The 22,047-nt window shown below is 42.3% G+C and overlaps 1 protein-coding gene across 1 annotated transcript in view; it reads right to left on the bottom strand.

Annotated features, from left to right (window-relative positions):
- Positions 1–5,527: 5,527 nt before the first annotated feature.
- Positions 5,528–22,047, bottom strand: part of LOC123757592 (transient-receptor-potential-like protein) — a 32,943-nt gene continuing 16,423 nt past the window's right edge. Inside the window, 12 exon segments of the mRNA XM_045741370.2 lie at positions 5,528–7,723; positions 7,725–8,257; positions 9,134–9,396; positions 11,063–11,261; positions 11,719–11,944; positions 12,627–12,800; positions 14,688–14,883; positions 15,995–16,062; positions 16,064–16,119; positions 17,922–18,141; positions 19,382–19,551; positions 20,319–20,471. Coding sequence (XP_045597326.2) covers positions 7,085–7,723; positions 7,725–8,257; positions 9,134–9,396; positions 11,063–11,261; positions 11,719–11,944; positions 12,627–12,800; positions 14,688–14,883; positions 15,995–16,062; positions 16,064–16,119; positions 17,922–18,141; positions 19,382–19,551; positions 20,319–20,471 — 2,897 coding nt within the window. The 3' untranslated portion in view covers positions 5,528–7,084.

The raw sequence follows: 22,047 nt of genomic DNA, 5'->3' as shown, positions 1-22,047 counted from the left end.
GGGCGCATCTCTGATCCCCTCAACCAATAACATAAATAATCAATTGCAATATATATATATTAAATTAATCCTACTCTTAATGATACAGCTTTACTGTAAGAGAACGTTTGCATATAGTAGATTATGGGCAGAGTGTATATAATTATTCAGTGGAGCATATTTATCTGCAGCATGTATACAGCGCAGTAGTTATATTAGTCAGCGCAGTGTACTCAACTAGCTGCATCTCTAGGGTTCAGTGCCTGCGCAGTTATGATTGAGATCATGTATTACAAAGTCCATACCCATCCTGTGAGGGCGATGGAAAAAATTACAGAGGCAAGGCATATTCCTAAGCCACAAAATTCGTATTACCTGTACTATATCAATCTCTGTTGAGAAAACCGCAGTATTTCAGGAAATTAGGGATGGCAGAAGAACAGTCTCTGACACTGAAAGGCCGATGATCGATTGATAAAGATTAAGCCACCCAAGAAGTGGCACGGGCATGAATAGCCCGTAAGTGGTGGCCCTTTTGAGCCATTACCAGTATCAAGAGATGATACTGGAGATCTGTGGAGGCGCGACTGGCTTAGACTCGGTTACAAGTATCTCTGGGAATTCTCATTATCTTCTGATGTAGACCCGACCAAATGTAAACTGTGTCAACAAAATTATTCGCACACCCTCCGTCACTATGTGATGGAGTGCAAAAAGATACGTGAATTTAGAGACAATTCTATAACCAATGTTCCAGCGATGTGTCAATATTTCCTTCAAAATGATCTGCTACCAGAAATTTTAGCCAAATATCCCCAGTTTGCTAACTGTAGGTAGTAACTGAGTAATTGTAACCTATCCACCGCTGCCCACTGGATGGAGGGGCGGTGTGCAGGACAAACATAAATTGAGACACTAGCTCTCCACATATGCACCATTTGGTCACCACTTGGTCCGGGAGACATCTCCCGGCACGCAGGGTGCAGTTGCGCCTCCACAGATCTCCAGTATCATCTTTTGATTCTGGTAATGGCTCGAAAGGGCCACCACTTACGGGCTATTCATGCCCGTGCCACCTCTTGGGTGGCTTAATCTTCATCAATCATCAATCTACTCATCCACGGGAGACATTTCCCGTCACGCAGGGTGCAGTCGCACCTCCACAAATCTCCAGTATCATCTATTGATACTGGAAATGGCTCAAAAGGGCCACCACTTATGGGCTATTCATGCCCAAGCCACCTTTTGGGTGGCTTAATCTTCTCTCTCTCTCTACTCATCACACCATTTGGTCCGGGAGACATCTCCCGTCACGCAGGGTGCAGTCGCACCTCCACAGATCTCCAGTATCATCTATTGATACTGGTGATGGCTCAAAAGGGCCACCACTTACGGGCTATTCATGCCCGTGCCACCTTTTGGGTGGCTTCATCTTCATTTTTTTTTCTTCTCCACATATGTCAGTTGCTTAATTTGGAACCTGTACTTGAGGTCGATCTCGAACCCATTATTGATGTGACGACTTATATTGAATTTTGTAACTAGCTCATCAAGATTGTAACTTGCTTAGCTAAATGAATTGTGGGGTTCAGTCCCTGAGCCCATTATGTGCCTCTGTAACCCTTTCCACTACCGCCCACAAGAAGGGTATGGGGTGCATAATAAATGAACTAAACTAACCCTGCGTGACGGGAGATGTCTCCCGGACCAAATGATGACCAAATGGTGACCGAAAGGCCAGAAAGCACGAGTATAAATATTTATAATGTTTATAACCGAGAACTATATGTACGGGCAGAACAAAACATTCACTACATTTTGCCTCATTCAAAAACAAAAACAAAAAGTACCTAATTTCATCTTTTTTTTTTTTTTTTTTTTGAGATATATACAAGAGTTGTTACATTCTTGTACAGCCACTAGTACGCGTAGCGTTTCGGGCAAGTCCTTAATCCTATGGTCCCTGGAATACGATCCCCCTGCCGCGAAGAATCGTTTTTTCATCCAAGTACACATTTTACTGTTGCGTTAAACAGAGGCTACAGTTAAGGAATTGCGCCCAGTAAATCCTCCCCGGCCAGGATACGAACCCATGACATAGCGCTCGCGGAACGCCAGGCGAGTGTCTTACCACTACACCACGGAGACTGCTAAATCTTCATAGTTTCCTATTCTGTGCTTTAAAATTGCTCTGTATCTAGTGTTACCCAATCTCCCAATCTTTATGTACTTACTCCAAACAACTTTACCATTGTGATCTTTGCTGTCTTCTTATATGTGCTAGCAATATGTCGTATTGTGCCTATTAATCTTTGTTAAATTACCGTTCAAGCTGTCAATGTAATCAATCTGAGCTACCTATGTGCTTTAATATACCTACAAATCTCTCTTATCTCATTTTTTTTCTTGCAATGTACCAGTTATCATTTTATAAATTTTGCTAGTATTTACCTACTTAAAATTTTATGTTAGATTAAGGACCTGCCCGAAACGCTGCGCGTACTAGTGGCTTTACAAGACTATAATCACTATGCTATGTATCCTCACAATCCCAATGTACCTTCTTGTATATAAGTGTGTATATATATATATATATATATATATATATATATATATATATATATATATATATATATAAAATATATATATATATATATATATATATATATATATATATATATATATATATATATATATATATATAAAATATATATATATTTCCGCATATATAAAATATGCGGAAAATCCACAGAGAAATGGAAAGAGATAAACGCTTCGGCCAATCTTTGTCAACATCGGACTCAAAGAAATCACAAAGGAAGAGTGGAGGCAGACATTAGATCCAGACCACCATCTCCTGGGGAAAGAATTAACCAGAAAAAGGTATAGATTAGCTTAGAGTGGTCAGAAGGATTTAAGCGGTAAGAATAAAAGATTAAAGAAAAAGCCTCATTGAACCCACATAAAATATATTAATATAATATTGTTATGAGACAATGTAACTCTCCCTATCATAGTTTTTTCTTAAACTGTTGTGCAATATTGTAACTTAAAACTGGGTCAAATTTGTACATACCAGTACTAACATTGAGAAGATTTCTTTGGGACTGTGGACAGGATAATTGAACTCCGGCTTAGTAATTATATATCATCCACACAAGCTGAACTGCAGGCCATTCTGGCGTGTTTGGAGGAAGTACGTCATGACGACAAAAATGTTTTTGTATTTGTCGATAGCCGAGGAGCACTGGAGTCCTTAAACAGTAGAAACCCAGTCTTCATGTCTATAGTGGAGGACTGTAAGAGAAGAATAACTGAGATACAGCTGAAAGGTTATAGTGTGAAATTCATGTGGATTCCATCTCATGTTGGAATAGTGCTCAACGAGGTGGCGGATGACTTGGCCAAACGTGCCACATCAAAACCACAAGTTGACATTGAATGTGAATTCACAATGAGACAAATAAGAAGCAAAATCAGAAATATTCAGGCACAGGCGGGAGTGGAGAGGAGAGAGATAATGTATGAGAGTAGTCAAACCATGCAACACTACATGTATGTGAGTCAAAACACCCATTTCACTTATGGTAAAAGGAGAAATGCTTGGAGTGACTCTGTGTACATGCGGCTCAGGCTTGGGTACAAATATTACTGGGAATATGGGATAGATGTTCATGGTAATGACACGAAGTGTAAACTATGTGGTATGTTAAGGTCTCACACCCTTGCCCATTATATTCTTGATTGTCCGTTGATTAGTGTATATAGAAACACTGAGATAAGGACTGTTCCTGAACAAATAGCCTGGATGTGTCACAACGGAAAGGTTGATGATATTCTTGAGAGATATAAGAATTTTGCACCAAGATTGTAATATTTTGTTGAATTATCTGCAGGTGTCTTGCAAATTGTCTATACAGTATACCTAGGTCATAAAAGTATTTGTGTGTACGTCTGATACCATACTCCTTGTGAGGGAGGAAATGTATATTTTTACCTCTCAGAATGTTTGGTAATATGTTTATTTGTGATGTGTGTATATGTATATATTAACACGTTGTACTGAACGGGGTGAGAATAGCTTGAGCTACCTCATCCCTTTGTGTGTATTTTACCTCAATAAACTTATTTCAATTTCAATTTCAATGAGAAGATTTGGACATTGACTAATTAGGGCAGACTCAATTAAATTCTGTTCCACAAAGCCATTGCAATTGGTAATGCTTTTCGCCCCATCCCAGTTAATAGTGTGATCACACAAACTTGTGTATAGATACAAAGCATTAGACGTTTGGGCAGTTCTTATACTATAAGCATGTTGGGACATACGTAATTGTAAGGATTTTCTTGTTTGTCCAAGGTACACAGACTCACAATCATTGCAGGGAATCGAATACACACAACCTGCTGTATCAGGGCAGTTTTTTTTTATTAAATTAGACTTGATCGTATCATTAGTGAACACCAAATTGATATTAAGGTTCTTAAAAACTGGGGAAAGTTTCTCAAATCCCATCGCATAAGGTACCACCAATGAGTTTCTAATTTCTGGTTTCGCTTTGGAGACATTATTATAAAACGTACGTTTAGCTTTCCCAAACGAACAATCCAAAAACATCTTAGGGTACTGTAAACTCTTCCCAATTTCATATATTTCAGCATTCTCTTTATCAAAAATCTTATACCCTCAAAGCTCGAAGAAACATTCCTGAAAATACTGCCTGTTTAACTTTACTGTGATGATTCGAATAATAATGAACAAACGACTCCCCGTTGGTAAGTTTTCTATACACATTAAATTTGAACCTTCTATTGACTCTATGAATCAAAATGTCCAAAAACGGAAGAGTACCATTCTCCTCATTCTCACATGTGAATTTTATTGAAGGTACCAAAGAATTAAGTTCATTAAGAATAACAATTTGGTCTTGGTCATTCGGCCATAAGCACAAAATATCATCGACATACCTAAACCAAACAACATTACAGGGGATAATCCTGGATAAGATTTTTGTTTCGAAGAACTCCATATACAAATTGCTCAAAACTGGGGAAAGGGGATTGCCCACTGCCATTCCAAATGTTTGTTTGAAATTTTTTTCATTGAAACTGAAATAGTTGTCTTTTATACATAATTTGATAAATTCCAACACATTATTGGTCTGCATGCTCAAATTATATTTAGGCAGTTTGCCTAAATATTTTTTTTTTTTTGAGATATATACAAGAGTTGTTACATTCTTGTACAGCCACTAGTACGCGGAGCGTTTCGGGCAAGTCCTTAATCCTATGGTCCCTGGAATACGATCCCCTGCCGCGAAGAATTAAGCTCAAATTATATAATTTGAGCTTGCAGACCCCAATATATGTACTTTCTCAACCCAGTGTACCTTCTTTTAAATAAATAAATAAATAAATAAATAAAAATAAACGCAAGTCTTAAACCTTAAGGCATCTTTCTTCCCGCCTTGCTAATAATGCACAATAGCAAGCGTTTCACGTGTGTAAACGCCCAAAACCAATTCTTTAGGAATAAAGGAAACTCAGCTTCTTATGTTACTGTTATCAGAACTGTTTTATTGAAGTATTATGTGAGGAGAGCTTTAATGATGTGATATTTCACAAAAGCTAAATACAACTTTGAGTGAAGAGCTCACACAAAATTCCGCCACTCGAATTTCGGTTGTGTTCCCTGGCATTTGTGGTAAGTTATCTGACATGCTATTGACTTTTTAAGTTACGATCGAAGACCTATATACCCGCCTCAGTCCTGCTAAGAGATCGTATGCACTCAAAAACAAAGTCCTAACTTCTGTGATACATTTTAAACTTATAACTCCATATATAGTCACCGTCCATTGGAGAAAATAACAATGCCTTTGGGGGGTAGAAATAGCCTAAGCTACTCTATCCCTTTGAGATGTATTTCTTTCTTGTCTCAATAAATATACTTAAACTTGAACAATGCCTTTTTAATAATACATTCATTACACATGTGCTGGGGAAAAAAAAGATAAATTTTTATTAGGCCTAATTTTTCTAAACTACTTGTTATTTAAAATTACAAAATCGTCATCAAGCGGCAATGTTATACTGCATATGCATACACATATGACCCCAACGAGCAGTGCTTCGTCACAGAAATTTTGTACAAGAGTTAGGTTGGGATTTCAATGTCTGTCTGGTAAAACTTACTCTGTAACTATCATAGGTAAACTTTTGTAAAACATATATTAAAGGGAAAGATCGCTTTACTAGCTCTAGTAAAGCTCTAACGGTTGGTGAGAAGCTCTAAAGGTCGGTAGGAAGGTCTAACGGCCGGTTGGAAGCTCTAAGGGTTGGCGGAATCTCTAACGGTCATTAGGAAACTCTAATGGTCATTACTAAGCTCTAACGTCGGTAGAAAGCTCTAACGGTTGGCAGGAAGCTCTAACGGTCGGTAGGAAGCTCTAACGGTCGGCAGGAAGCCCTAACGGCCGGTTGGAAGCTCTAACAGTTGGTTGGAAGCTCTAACAGTTGGTTGGAAGCTCTAACAGTTGGTTGGAAGCTCTAATGGTTAATAAGAATCCAATTTATCTCTACAGAACAATTTAAAAATTGTTCTTGAATAATGTTCTTGGCACTGGAGGGAGAAGTAATATGAAAAATAAATTTATGTTACAGTATTCGCCTGTAATAAGGACAGTTGATACATGTAGCATATATGTATCAGTTATTATTATATGACATTTAAATAAAGTCTACTGAAGACTTAATGAATAATTAAATGGGCTTCATCGCAAGAGGAATACATATGACTGTCCTTTTACTCGCATGTAAACATTAGTTTACTCCTATGTAAATACATTAGTAAACTACCATGTAAACTAGTAAGTGTTTGTCATTAGGCAAGAGGTCACGTTATCAGACGTATTGACATGTAAGAATCCAAAGTGAGCTGAAAGCGAAACATTTACGTGAAGGATGTTCCTATCTCATAATGAATACCTTGTTTTGTGGATAGTACTATTATAAAACTGAGAACGGCAACTGCGCCAGAATGGGCGCAGTTGCCTGGGTGTCGAGGATAGGCTGGCGGTGAGCGCTCGTAGGGGCGACGCCCAGCTTACAGCCACCCACCCTTCTTCTCCCCCTTTGGTTTTAGCAAAGGTTCGCTTTGGGTAGACGGAGTGTTGTCGCGGAAGGCTGCTGCTGGCGGAGTGGACGGCTTTGGCCCCGGACTGCCTTGGATCGCCTTCTCTGCAGCAACGTCATCAGCAGCAGCCTTTTCAATGGGGATACTTTCAGAAGAATCCTTAACTGATGAATCTTTTTCCGTGGAAACCTGTTTTAACGGAGCCTCAGGGGCTGCAGGTTTTGGAGATACAGGCTGAGGAGCTTGTGGCTTCACAGGTTTGTGAGCAGGTGGACTGAGAGGGACGGGAGTTTCTGTTGGCTTTGGAGTTGACGGGATAACGGCGATGGTAGGCGGAGGGCTTTTCTGCTTGGGTGGCAGCCGTGAAGGGCGACGAACAAAGTCTACATCCTCTAGCTCGTCGGAGCCGGTAAACGTCTGCTGCTGGACTTGGGGCGGCCGTAAAGGTACGGGGCGATGCACAGCATGCTCGGACTCAGGGCCACGACGAGCATTTACACAGGCTGGAGGAGGGATCCTCAGTGGTGATGAGTCCCTGATGGGAAGACGTCCCACCGGGCGCCTTGGGAGGGCTAGGGACCTCAGCCTTTTGCTGATTGTTGATGGGAAGAAAGCCCCTGGCTTTAATCTGGCTCGGCTTCAATGCTTCTGTGCTTTGTTGAATTATAGGCTCAGGTCTCTGGGTTTCAATTTCTTTCTTCTGAACTAACTCCTCACCTTTACTCAACTGAGGTGCGCTTTTCACCGAGACTGCTTTGACAATTTCTTTGTAAACTGGAGGTTCAATCTTACTTGGCAGAGGCACGCCCAACGATGCTGTTTTTGAGACTTGAGCTTCTTTCTTCTCAAGTTTAGCCTCAATTTTATCTACCTGCTGCGGGGTCTTCTCTGATACTGATGTGATGGTCGCCGGAGGCTTAGGGGAGCTTTCATCTGTGATTTGATGCTGAACAGGTTTAGAGGGTTGGGGTTCGCTGACTACTTCAGTCTTCTTCTTGGAGAGAACCTTTAGAGAACTTTTGATGTTGCTGCTCACAGGAACGTCTAAGCTGATGTCGGATCCACCATCCTCACCGTCCCTTTTGAGCGAGTGGGAGGAACGACGCCCTGGCACCGTCAGCATGTTGGGGTCCTTAGCTTGCCCTGCCGAGACCAATCAAGTTCAACCGAGTATAATATATATCCTTATTTGTACTAAGACGTCTCTACACAAGAATGATGAAAGATAATTTGAATTATAACAGAGAACCTATACATTAAAAAAGATGTTCTTCAAGCAACGACGAGGTAAATGGCATAATTTTAACAAAAATTAGTAATTACATGGTACACTGAGGTACAATCACTTAATATGAATACTTTCATTCAGGTAATCTTAAGATGCCTTACAAATCGAAAACTTGCCAGTTGCAGATCGTGTGAAGTGAAGTTAGTGTCGAGGACCATGTGAAGTAAAGTTAGTGTCTAGTGAGGACCATGTGAAGAGAAGTTAGTGTCTAGTGAGGACCATGTGAAGAGAAGTTAGTGTCTAGTGAGGACCATGTGAAGAGAAGTTAGTGTCTAGTGAGGACCATGTGAAGAGAAGTTAGTGTCTAGTGAGGACCATGTGAAGAGAAGTTAGTGTCTAGTGAGGACCATGTGAAGAGAAGTTAGTGTCTAGTGAGGATCATGTAAAGTAAAGTTAGTGTCTAGTAAGGATAATGTGAAGTGTAGTGTATAGTGAGGATCGCGAGGATAGTGAGAATTTCGTGTATGGTAAGAATTGGGGGTAGTGAATATGCAGTGTTGGTTACCGTTGTACTTTTTGGTTAACTGAGGGGGGGGAGGGGGTGTAGAATCTGGAATGGTCGACTTCGTCCTTCACCTGTGGAAATGCTAGCTGACTCAGCTAGTTATATAAATACAGGTATATGGATAATCAGCTGTATAAAACATTAGTCTCCCATGGTTTGATCCCTCATACTACAGTATTGTATTTAGTGTAAAATTCGCTGTGACGTTGTCAAAGCCCATACGTACCGTCCTTAGCTTTGCCTGGCATGGACCAGATTTTGGTTTCAGTTGGCAATGGTGTCTCGGATGGTGAGGCGTGAGGGCTCAGATCCAGGTTTTTGATGGCCTCCAGCAGGTGAGGTCCTGTGTACAAGTCAGGGAAGGGGGAGCAACCGCGGGAGGAGCCTGGCGACCCGTCAGGTGTTCCTTCTTCCATCTTCTTGCGGGCTCTGTCCATGGCCATCTTCAGGCTCTCTCGCCCTTGGTCGCAGCCAGAGCCGATCTGGGACCTGATGGGGGCAACACTGTTAGAATTTCCTGGTAGGTCTAAGTAAGTAATTATCAAAATAAGGCCCCAAGCCGGGAAGGCTATGTAGCAACTCGAAAAACACTAGACGCACTTCCTGGTGCGTCTAATGTTTCCTTACTTGTGCATCTTCCAACAAATTAAAACCTTCCCCATCACCTGGTGTACGGGGTAGGGGTAGGTACTGGATATAGTATGGGAAGGTTAGGTTTGTACGGAACGGGGGGACGAGGAGGAGATGGTTACCGGAATGGGGACAGGGAGGGGTGGGACCGGAAGGGGAAGGGAGAGCGATGGGTACCGGAAGTGGCACGGGAAGGGGTTAGACAAGAAAGGGGGTCAGGGAGGGGGTGGGTACCGGAAAGGGGACGGGTTAGTAAACAGTAAAACAGTGAAAGGGGAGAGGTAAACATGACGAGCTAGAGACATTCTTGTTACATGGGGCCTATGGTGGGGGTGCGGGTTGTATATTGCGGTGACATAACTAGGATACTGATGATGGGGATATAGGATACTTTGGTGACAAAGGAACGCTGTTAACAACGCTGTATTATATTGACATGCGGGTAGAATATTATATTTACATGGTTATAGGATATTTTATTGACGTTGGGGTAGAATATTATATTGACATGACAGTAGGATATTTTATTGACATGGGGGGTAGAATATTATATTGACATGGGGTAGAATACTATCATGACATGGGAACACTGTTGGCGTAGGGGCAGGATATTACATTGACATGGGGGTCTCTGGTGAATTACATATAGAATACTCTAGCGACATGGGAACTCTGGTAAGTTAGAAATTGTCGAGATAAAATGCTACACAATTATGTCCACATAGCACCTCGATGCGCAACTAGATTAAAACTACATGAATACTATTCACGATATCGATTCGAGAGCAAGAGGACACCATGCAGGTTATCATATGAGGGGTTGTCCCATTCAGCAACCACAACATCTAGTGACAACTCTTGCAAAGATGTGGTTTGTGATGCAGAGATCACTATTATCATGACAATTACGACACTCGGCCAAAACATGCGAGACTGTATATGGGAGAAGAACGTTGAGGGTTTGCTGTTCACTCCTAGATCTGTCAGTGACTCACCCTAGTGTGGTTAGTACTCATGGGGGGGGGGGGTTAAGGATGCTCCCCATTTACAGTTGTGATAACAGGAAGAAGGCCTGGGGTAAAGGTCAAGTCTGATGGTGCAGATTTTAATATTGACTAAACTTACCCACTTTGAGTCAATGATTGAGTAATATTCTGTTTAAAAGATCAGATTTTAAGAACAGGGGTCATATCTGACCGGCAGTTTTTGCTGTTTCATCAGCCAATTTATTGGAGCCTATTCTATGCCTATATGCCTAGCAAAACTTTACTTGATTGAGTTTAATGTAAATCAGAAACAGTCAGTATTGGATTTAGGAATGATTAAAATGTTCAATAGCCAGTAAGACGTTTGTAGTCTGTAACAATGAAAACTATGTTTTAATAATATAACCTTGGGAGCCTCTTGACGTGGGGTTGGATACTTTGATAACATGGGAACACTGGTGATGGGGGGAGGGGTTCAAACACTGCAAATGGCCTGCTGGCAATACCGGGACAAGTTACAAGACACTAGTTCAACGTACAGAGAGGAGCCACTGGTATCAACGGTTGATTTGGCCATGGCAAGACGTGCTATCCTGCGGAACTTGTCAGCGGCGCTCTCTCCCTCGATAGGAACCTCTTCCCTGGGCACCGAGCTGTCGTCTGCACCCATGGCGGGAGACACGTGGAAGTCTCGCATCAGTCGACGCTCCCACACTCGCATCTTGCGGCCCAACGCGGCTGTGGGTGGTAGAAAGGGAGGAGTTAGCTGTGGGGAATCTCAATTGTGGCAGAATTAGTCTTTTGAGGGGGAACAACTTCGACAAAGGTCATCTTTGGTGAATGGTGTTGCGAAGAACTGTAGTCGAAGTTAACTGTTTTGTAGGCCAGCTGTGGTGGAGCTCGAGAGTTGTGAAGGTCACTAGCAGTGTAGGTCAGCTGTATTATATGTTAATGGTGATTGAAATCTGTGGCGGAGGTCTGATAATCTCGTATTGTGTGGTTTGCGGGGAGATCCACCTATTTCATGCACACATTATATTTTCATACATGATTATTTTAACAGTAAAACTTCAACTAAACTGATTATAATGGAAAAGTATTACCTAAGGTTTATGAAAATAGAATATACCAATTGTGCCTTTAGCCCCTTCTCCTCCTCCAGCCCACCTCCCGCCCCAGCCCCTCACAACACTACCTCTGCTCTTCTTGGCGCACAGCGAGATGTCCATGCCGTTGTGTCCGAACAAATCGATGAGCTCGAATCTGAGGGAAGAGATGTCACCCTTAACTTCACTAATATCGTCCTCGTTGACAGGTCGCTCCTCGTTGCGTCGTTGTAAGGAGCACACATAACGCCAGATGAGCGCCCGCATCACCGACAGGTAGCGGTAGTCGCGCGCCTTCTTGTGCCGGCTCTGGGTCTGTAGGAGGAACATGCAGGCTCTTCTTAGTCTCTGTGTTGTCCCCTCCATGTGACAAAACATTATCTTAATTCATTAACTTTGCTTTTATTTTTATTTACAAAGGTTGCGTGCCTGTAATCGCTGACTTTGAGGTTTCATTCATTACAGTACCTCTACTTCAGACACTGATTCACGAACCTCAACACCTCATTACAGGCTCTTGCTTTCTCTACTATGGGACAAATCTGACAAGCATGACCTGCCTTTGATCATTACCATTATCCTGATCCCTTCCTAGTGCTATATAGCCGTAATGGCTTGGCGCTCTCTCCTGATGTGACGACTTATACTGAATTTTGTAACTAGCTCATCAAGATTGTAACTTGCTCAGCTAAATGAATTGTGGGGTTCAGTCCCTGAGCCCATTATGTGCCTCTGTAACCCTTTCCACTACTGCCCACAAGATGGGTATGGGGTGCATAATAAATGAACTAAACTAACTAAGCTCTCTCCTGATAGTTCCCTACCCCCCCCCTGCCTGTGACCGCGGCACTGTTCACCGGTAAGAAGGTTAGGTAAGGTCGGTGTTTTCTATGAAGCTTTTCAAGGTAAACTAGTATGTTTAGTTTGTCACATATGCACGTATTTAATAAGTCAATATTGACTATACGAAAGTGCGAGAACGGGTTGCACCACCTACCCTGGAAGACATCTTGCGGACGAGCGCTTGTTTCCTGCTCGACTTGCCAAATAGCCTCAGACAACTCTTCAAAGTGGGGAAGATGTTGAAGGGCGGCGGCAGGGTGTTGCCCTCCTCGAAGTACGACATCCACAGCTTGGTCCTGGCGAACTTCCACTCCGTGTCGGCGTGTTCCTGAGCACAGCAGCCATGGTGGCTGGATTAGCTGAGGTACATTGTGAGCTGTTTCATATATTCATGTAAAATGTTCAAAACCTTGCTAATGTTTGGCATTTTAAGAGGTAGTTATGATGATATACCGCTTCTAAAAGCTCCAGTCTTATAAACTAAGTGTAAAGACAGTTTATAGGAAATGTATATGTTTATCTCTCAGGATGTTCGGTAATACGTTTATTGCTTGTGATGTGTGTCTATGTATGTATTAACACGATGTACTGAACGGGGTGAGAATAACTTGAGCTACCTCATCCCTTTGTGTGTATTTTACCTCAATAAACTTATTTCAATTTCAATTTCGAGACAGTTTATTGTATTCATTTTCTTTGGCTGATGTTACACTTACTAAACAAAGCATGCTACCAGCACTGGGGGAAGGGGGGACTGTGCCATTTGACTGTAAAATACAGAAAGGTTATAAGAGTCTGTGTATGCGGGAAGACACAGCTAAAGAAACACAACACAGCAATCAAACGTATACCCTAATCTAACGTTACAGCCTAATTAAACCAAATTTAAGGTATAATCTATGCTCAGCTAACTTTACAACCTAACAAAACCTAACGTTTTCTATATTAACCTAACATTACAACCTCAGTAGACCTAATATATTCTATCGTATGTTAACCTAACCTTGCCATGTAACAAAAGTTACCACAATCTGTTTCACGCTAACATAACTTGCCTTACAACCTAACTAATCCCAACCTAACCTTTCCTAGGACATCCTAACTTAACCTATCCTGTGCTAATCTAACTAAATATAACCTTAGAATAACTAAATAAATCCAAAACAATCCAATATTAACCTAATCTAACTGAACCTAACCAAACCTAGTTTATCCACTGCTAACCAAACATACCCAATGCTAACCAAATATACGCTAATGTAACCTACCTAACCTTGCACTCTAACTGTACAAGTCTAAACTTAACCACGAATCAAGATCAACGACGAAAGTAAAGTTAAGTGTTGACTTAACTGTTGAGTGTTGACTCAATGGTTCCAAATTGACCCAGTGTTGAGCTCTTTTTCTCACCACTAAATAAACCTATTGACTATTCGAGATTGCTAAAGGGCTTACTAAAAGGTGAACCCATACATCAGAGGTTCACTCATTTTGTTGCATGGGGCGGGGGGGGGGGGAGGAGGGGGGTTATCTCACAGCTGGTAACACGACATGGAGTGCTGGCGATGAGTCACAATACCGTGGCTAAAGTATGTTAACCAGACCACACACTAGAAGGTGAAGGGACGACGACGTTTCCGTCCGTCCTGGACCATTCTCACAATCGACCTGAGAATGATCCAGGACGGAGCGAAACGTCGTCGTCCCTTCACCTTTTAGTGTGTGGTCTGGTAACACGACATGGAGTGGGTGTATGGGGCTAGTACATGCCTCGAATGGGGTTTTATGTGATAACAATGTGGCAAAGATTCAGTACTTTCTTAAACCCTATATACCCTATGTTATAAACCCTATAAACCTATAAACCCTCTGTTAATCTTAACAGAGGGTTTAAGGCCGTGTGCTTCACCATTCAAACTATTTTGATTTTTTTTCCAATTTAGTGGGTGTTGGAAATATACATATTTGTTGTCTATAACATACATACGTTCGTATTATGGATATGTATTGCCTTCGTAAACTAACACAGTTTTATCAAGTTTATTGTTATGAAATTAAAACAATAAAATGCAGCTGTTATGTGGCAGCAAACTCTGATGATGCTTGGAGAAGTGAGGTGGATAGATAACATATTTAAGGACTAGACCCCTCACCATACATCATACAGGATCAGACCCCTCACTACACATAGACCAGACCCTCACAAGGCACTCACAACAATGAAGGAGTAGGAGTTGGACATCATAGCAATGAGGAGGTTGAGGAGCACTATAATGTTGATGACGGAGTAGGAGCCAAACATGAGCATGGACCAGAAGCGCGTGTACTCCCTGATACCAGTCAGCTCAAAGTCGCTCAGCCCCACCATGCCGAAGCCCGCCCAGAACAGCGACTGTGACGCCTCGAACAGACTGTGGGGGAGATGGTAAAGTTTATCTTCATTACTCTCAATATGTAACGAGTTAAAAGGGAAACAGGGGCCAGATTCACGAAGCAGTTACGCAAGCACTTACGAACCTGTACATCTTTTCTCAATCTTTGGCTACTGTGTTTACAATTATTAAACAGTTATTGAGCTCCGAAGCACCAGGAGGTTGTTTATAACAATGAGAACAGTGCATTGGGAAGTTTTCATGATTGTAAACTGTTTAATAAATGTAACCAAAGCCGTCAAAGATTGAGGAAAGATGTACACGTGGGTTTTACAGTCCGGATCAGTTATCACGTAACTGATCCGTGAATCTGGCCCGGTGTTGCGAATATTAGTGATTATATTTTGATGGTGAAGATGCAGATATTATTAACTGATTTGCAAGGTGTATACCTGAATTTACCCCAGTAAGAAAATTACGTTGTCAGACTAATTCTACAGAACTATCGTCCTATCAGTGCCTGACAGTCGAGTTGTAAGCACGAAGCCTTGCACCTCTTTATGTTGGACTCCAACCGGAAGGTTTGTCTTACAATGATAAAAAAAACTCGAGGCTGTTCCTCGACTGCACTTAAGGAGTGGGAATCAAAGAACCTAAGGTTTGGCATAAATATTTTTTCGATGAGTGTTTGCCGGAGTTCGAAAGAAATGCGAATCACGGGATATTTGTACCAAAATCAAATTCAGGTTGCAGTTAAAGTCTTGATGTTATGCTAAATTAAGACTATTTGCACCACTACTATGTACGGTGAAGCAAAAGCCACTGAAGTAACTTTAGACCAGTGAGTATATAATATATAATAGGTATCCTGCAGTCTCGGCAGACTATGGAGTTACGCTTTGGTGTCGGCCTGGTCTGGAGTGGCCTCACCAGGGCTTACGTGTTGCTATAACGTGAGATGGACGTATGATAAATTTACCCATTTCCTAGAGTATAGAGAAATGAGTATGCTGTGCCGACGACTTTCAATAACACATTAAATACGTGGATGACAGGAAGTCGCGACAGATGTCCATATGGAGCGAAAGAGGATTACTTTTGATTTAATAAAGAGAGACTTGGTGAAGAGAAGAGAGAGAGAGTGACGTACTTGTGGAAGCGTCGCCACTTGAGGCAGGCGTCGCTCTGCTTGGTCCAGTCCGGCAGACCCCCGGGCAAGCGAGTAGCATTTATTCTTCTCCAGGTCGTTGTAGTACCAGAGCAGTTGGGTCAGACCTGCAGGTTCATGGACACACAACCACATACACTAAAGCAAAAGCTGTTATCCTGCTTCAGCTCATCTGAAGCCTGCTTTTAGAAACTCGTTTATTTCATGGGAATGTACTTTGAAACTATCGCAGAGCGCTATCATACAGATATATATCATAAATAAATAAATAAATAAATATATATATATATATATATATATATATATATATATATATATATATATATATATATATATATATATATATATATATATATATGTCGTACCTAATAGCCAGAACGCACTTCTCAGCCTACTATTCAAGGCCCGATTTGCCTAATAAGCCAAGTTTTCATGAATTAATGTTTTTTCGTCTACCTAACCTACCTAACCTAACCTAACCTAGCTTTTTTTGGCTACCTAACCTAACCTTACCTATAAATATAGGTTAGGTTAGGTTAGGTAGGGTTGGTTAGGTTCGGTCATATATCTACGTTAATTTTAACTCCAATAAAAAAAATTGACCTCATACATAGAGAAAAGGGTTGCTTTATCATTTCATAAGAAAAAAATTATAGTAAATACATTAATTCAAGAAAACTTGGCTTATTAGGCAAATCGGGCCTTGAATAGTAGGCTGAAAAGTGAGTTCTGGCTACTAGGTACGACATATATATATATAAATATATATACTTATATATATATATAAGTTATATATATATATACATATATATATATATATATATATATATATATATATATATATATATATATATATATATATAAGTTATATATATATATACATATATATATATATATATATATATATATATATATATATATATATATATATATATATATATATATATATATATATATACTTATAATCTCTCTCTCTCTCTCTCTCTCTCTCTCTCTCTCTCTCTCTCTCTCTCTCTCTCTCTCTCTCTCTCTCTCTCTCTCTCTCTCTCTCTCTTTCATACACGCACACACACACACACACACACACACACACACACACACACACACACACACCAGACTAGTACCCGAGCTGAGAGGTATGAGCTACGAGGAGAGACTACGGGAATTAAACCTCACTTCGTTGGAAGACAGAAGAGTTAGGGGGGACATGATCACCACATTCAAGATCCTCAAGGGAATTGACAGGGTTGATAAAGACAGGCTGTTTAACACAAGGGGCACACGCACTAGGGGGCACAGGTGGAAACTGAGTGCCTAAATGAGCCACAGAGATATTAGAAAGAACTTTTTTAGTGTCAGAGTGGTTGACAAATGGAATGCATTAGGAAGTGATGTGGTGGAGGCTGACTCCATACACAGTTTCAAGTGTAGATATGATAGAGCCCAATAGGCTCAGGAACCTGTTCACCTGTTGATTGACAGTTGAGAGGCGGGACCAAAGAGCCAGAGCTCAACCCCCGCAAGCACAACTAGGTGAGTACACACACAGAGAGAGAGGCAAATTACTAGACATGCTGGATATAGCTACAAGAATTAACTCAGTGTAAAAAAGAGGAAATGTTCAGCATGAGAAATGGTAGGACTAGAGAGCACGGGTGGAAACTGAACTGGAAGCTGTGGTGCTGGAAGCCACCTCCATAGACAGTTTTAAGGGCAGATGCACTAAAGAGCTACATAGTCGAGATAAATCACTCTGGAAAACAGTCTCCGTAGACTAACACAGTCAGCTAAGCACACACACACACACACACACACACACACACACACACACACACACACACACACACACACACACACACACACACACACACACACACACACACACAGACTCTTTCTGCTGTGTTCTTACCACAAGCAAAGGCAAAGAGAACAAGGGAGTAGATGAAGAAGAACTTGACGATATCGATGACCATGCGGCCGAGAGAGATCTGCAGGGGTCCGAGGTAAGGGTTGATGCTGAAGATGTGCACCAGCTTGAGCGCCGAGAGGATGTTGGCGGCGGAGAAGAGGCCCTCAGAGATGAGGTGCGGGTCGAAGGTGTCCCACTCCTCGCGCGGGATGAACGCCGTCTGTAGGAACGTAAAAAGTTGAGGCGTCCCAATCTACACCTTACAGTATAGGTATAGAACGTCTCGGCAGACACTACATTTGAGTAGCGTCCTACTCTACACTTTAGAGTATATAGGACGTCTCAACAGACACACGCACTACTCTAAGGTGACAAGGGGGTGATGGGTTGCATTTTGCTCAGGGAAAAGTGTGAAGAGGGATACCCCGCCGATGGGAGAGTGTGTGCAGGGTGATGACGGGTTGGTGTAGGGTGACGAGGAAGGGTGATGATTGACACTCAGAGTGTGTGAACTGACTGTTAACAAGGACTGACTGGCTGTAGGAGCTGGAACTGACCGTAGAAGGAATTTATCGTGGGAGAGAAAACTGTTTATGTGAGCAGGAACTTACTGTAGAAGAGCCTTACCATAGGAGCAGGGACTGACTGTAAGAGCGGAGACACCATGGGAGAGGTGACTGACCATGGGAGGGAAGACTTACTATGGAACCAAGAACTCACCGTGTGAGAAGAGATTTACAGTGGGAACCAGGAACTGACCGTGGGAGCCAGGGAACTGACCGTGGAAGCCAGGGAACTGACCGTGGAAGCCAGGGAACTGACCGTGGGAGCCAGGGAACTGACCGTGGGAGCCAGGGAACTGACCGTGGAAGCCAGGGAACTGACCGTGGGAGCCAGGGAACTGACCGTGGGAGCCAGGGAACTGACCGTGGGAGCCAGGGAACTGACCGTGGGAGCCAGGGAACTGACCGTGGGAGCCAGGGAACTGACCGTGGGAGCCAGGGAACTGACCGTGGGAGCCAGGGAACTGACCGTGGGAACCAGGAACTGACCGTGGGAGCCAGGAACTGACCGTGGGAGCCAGGAACTGACCGTGGGAGCCAGGAACTGACCGTGGGAGCCAGGGAACTGACCGTGGGAGCCAGGGAACTGACCGTGGGAGCCAGGGAACTGACCGTGGGAGCCAGGGAACTGACCGTGGGAACCAGGAACTGACCGTGGGAGCCAGGGACTGACCGTGGGAGCCAGGAACTGACCGTGGGAGCCAGGGAACTGACCGTGGGAGCCAGGAACTGACCGTGGGAGCCAGGGAACTGACCGTGGGAGCCAGGGAACTGACCGTGGGAGCCAGGAACTGACCGTGGGAACCAGGAACTGACCGTGGGAGCCAGGGAACTGACCGTGGGAGCCAGGAACTGACCGTGGGAGCCAGGGACTGACCGTGGGAACCAGGGACTGACCGTGGGAACGCTGGCAATCTCCTGACTCTGCTGGATGAAGGCGAAGATCCTGAGGAAGATGGTGATGCTGTAGAGGGTGTCCCGCAAGATGTCCAAGATGTTCCACATGTTCTTGATGTACTTGTTGAAGCCCTCCGAGTGGATCTCCCTCGCCTCCTCCCACAGGAACCCTGCGGCAGGCACCATAAGCACCCTTTACCAACATCATCACAATCACTACAACCACTATCACTAACATCATCACAATCACTACAACCACTATCACTAACATCATCACAATCACTACCATCACTATCACTAACATCATCACAATCACTACAACCACTATCACTAACATCATCACAATCACTACAACCACTATCACTAACATCATCACAATCACTACCATCACTATCACTAACATCATCACAATCACCACCACCTCGACGCTCCTTCGTTAGCAATCACGCCTCTTATTACTTGACTTCACAATTAACGCTAACGTAGATTACCGCGATGTTTATTTTGCTAAATATTATCTCAAAAGTGGTGTTTATTGGATAGAAATGATCAAATAAATCCTCCTAACTGGAGGGAGATTTAGGAGAAAAAAGTTAGGAGGATCATCAAATGATCTTCCTAACTTTTTGTTATATAATTCAGTAACGAAATTGTATATATCGTGTATATATCTAAAAAAAAAAGACGTTTAGCTCACCAGGGGAAAGGGGGGGGGGAGACGCGAATGCTCGAGTAACGAGCATCAACATTATCGACGTTGATTCAACGTTGAATCAACATTGTGTCGACCACGTGCCTGCTGGGTCCCAGCAACCGCAACGTAACCACAACTGTGGAAGCAACGTCGTAGCTACGTTTGTGTGTGTGTGTGAGGGGGGGGGGGAGAGCTGGACTCAAACCCGTTGAACACAAGGAGGCGGAGGAGGAGTTGGCTTACCTATGACCCAGAGGGCCACAATGCCCTCTATGGGCGTGGGCAGGTTCCCGCGCTGACGTCGCATCGACTCTTCTAAGTTTCGTCTCATTGATTCCGTTCCCAAGAGCCAGATGACCAGGTTTTCAAAGCGAACAGACACCAGGATCAACAGCACTGCAAGATGGCATTATATATATATATATATATATATATATATATATATATATATATATATATATATATATATATATATATATATATATATATATATATATATATATATATATATATGTGTGTATATCACGAAAATAAACACGTGATTAAGAATGTGACAATGTCAGACCACGGAGGAAAAATGAAACAGGAAATTTCCTTAAGTACTTTCGTATATTAAATACATCTTCAGAAGGTGATACACACCTTCTGAAGATGTATTTAATATACGAAAGTACTTAAGGAAATTTCCTGTTTAATTTTTCCTCCGTGGTCTGACATTGTCATATATATATATATATATCATATTTTCCCCTGTTTATTATATATTATTGTTTATACTAGTACTCAAGCATATTTATATAAAAAAAAATAAATGTTTTCACGAGAGAATATGATGATGAATTCGGCTACCACCACCCAGCTGATCACCTACCAACACCTCTAGACATTTTGTAGTTTATTATGTTAAAGAATAATTCATTAATTGTCTTCCTGAAACGGTTGATCAGAGTTTAATAATCATGGTTTTTAATGTGTAATAATTGCCTTGTTTAGCACTAGGACCTCAGATGTAGCTTAAAAAATACAATTGATAACTGTTGAGATAAAACTCACGGAGCTTCTTTTGACTCCTTTTTGTTTACAAACAGGAACGCACGTGGCCGTATGACGTAACATTCGTGTGTAAACAAACACGCATGAAATGTCACATCCAAGCGTAAATTAACAATCATGATAATTATATAACAAGGAGGAACACGTTAACTCGATGAAGAACAGCTTGAGTGTTCATTTGATCATTTCCTATTAAATAAGCTGGTAAGAGGAAGATGTGGTGAGGTCCCCACTGGAGCGGAGGCAGCCACGCGTGCCACACCCTCACCACTGATACCATTCACCTGATAAACACTTCCCCACCACTGAGAAACCTCGCCCCAGCCCAGGGCTTTCACAGGGCGTGGCACCCACATCTTTATGGCCCACTTTACAACCCGGGGCCCCACCTCTACCACCTTGCAGAGCCTGGCAGGACCAGCGAAAGGTTAGGCTAGATCAGGCTATGTTCGGGAAGGTTAGGTTAGGATCAAGTTAGAAAGTAGGGTGTTTTAGGCTCGTAATAATCTAACTTCCTCCTAACTTAACCAACTGTACCTAAGCTAACCTAACTAGTGAAGAGTTACTATGTACCAGCTGAAAGAAGTGAGTTGGAAAGTCAGGAGTATATTGTAATTTTCTTTAAACAGCTTATTTATAAGTCAGTATCCTTTACAGGTCAACACCATGAATTACGTGTGATAAGTTGCAGAACTACCACCGAACCTTCCGGTGTGCATCAAATACATAGCACGGAGCCAATGATGTTGAGTGTCTAGCTGGGTGTTAGATCTCACCTGATCTCCCTCCCTCTGACCTCACCCCTCACCTGTTCCACCAGTCTTGCGTTCCTCTGGTAATTTTTTTGATAAAAGTCTTACAAGCGAAAGATGAGTTACAATTCTCCTGTCATCTTGGTGTTTCTGTACACCAACCATAG

Source organism: Procambarus clarkii, chromosome 19 (genome assembly GCF_040958095.1).
Source record: "Procambarus clarkii isolate CNS0578487 chromosome 19, FALCON_Pclarkii_2.0, whole genome shotgun sequence".
In the NCBI taxonomy this organism is placed as follows: domain Eukaryota; kingdom Metazoa; phylum Arthropoda; class Malacostraca; order Decapoda; family Cambaridae; genus Procambarus; species Procambarus clarkii.
Note: the sequence above shows the minus strand (reverse complement) of the source record. Positions and strands in the feature narration are given on the sequence as shown.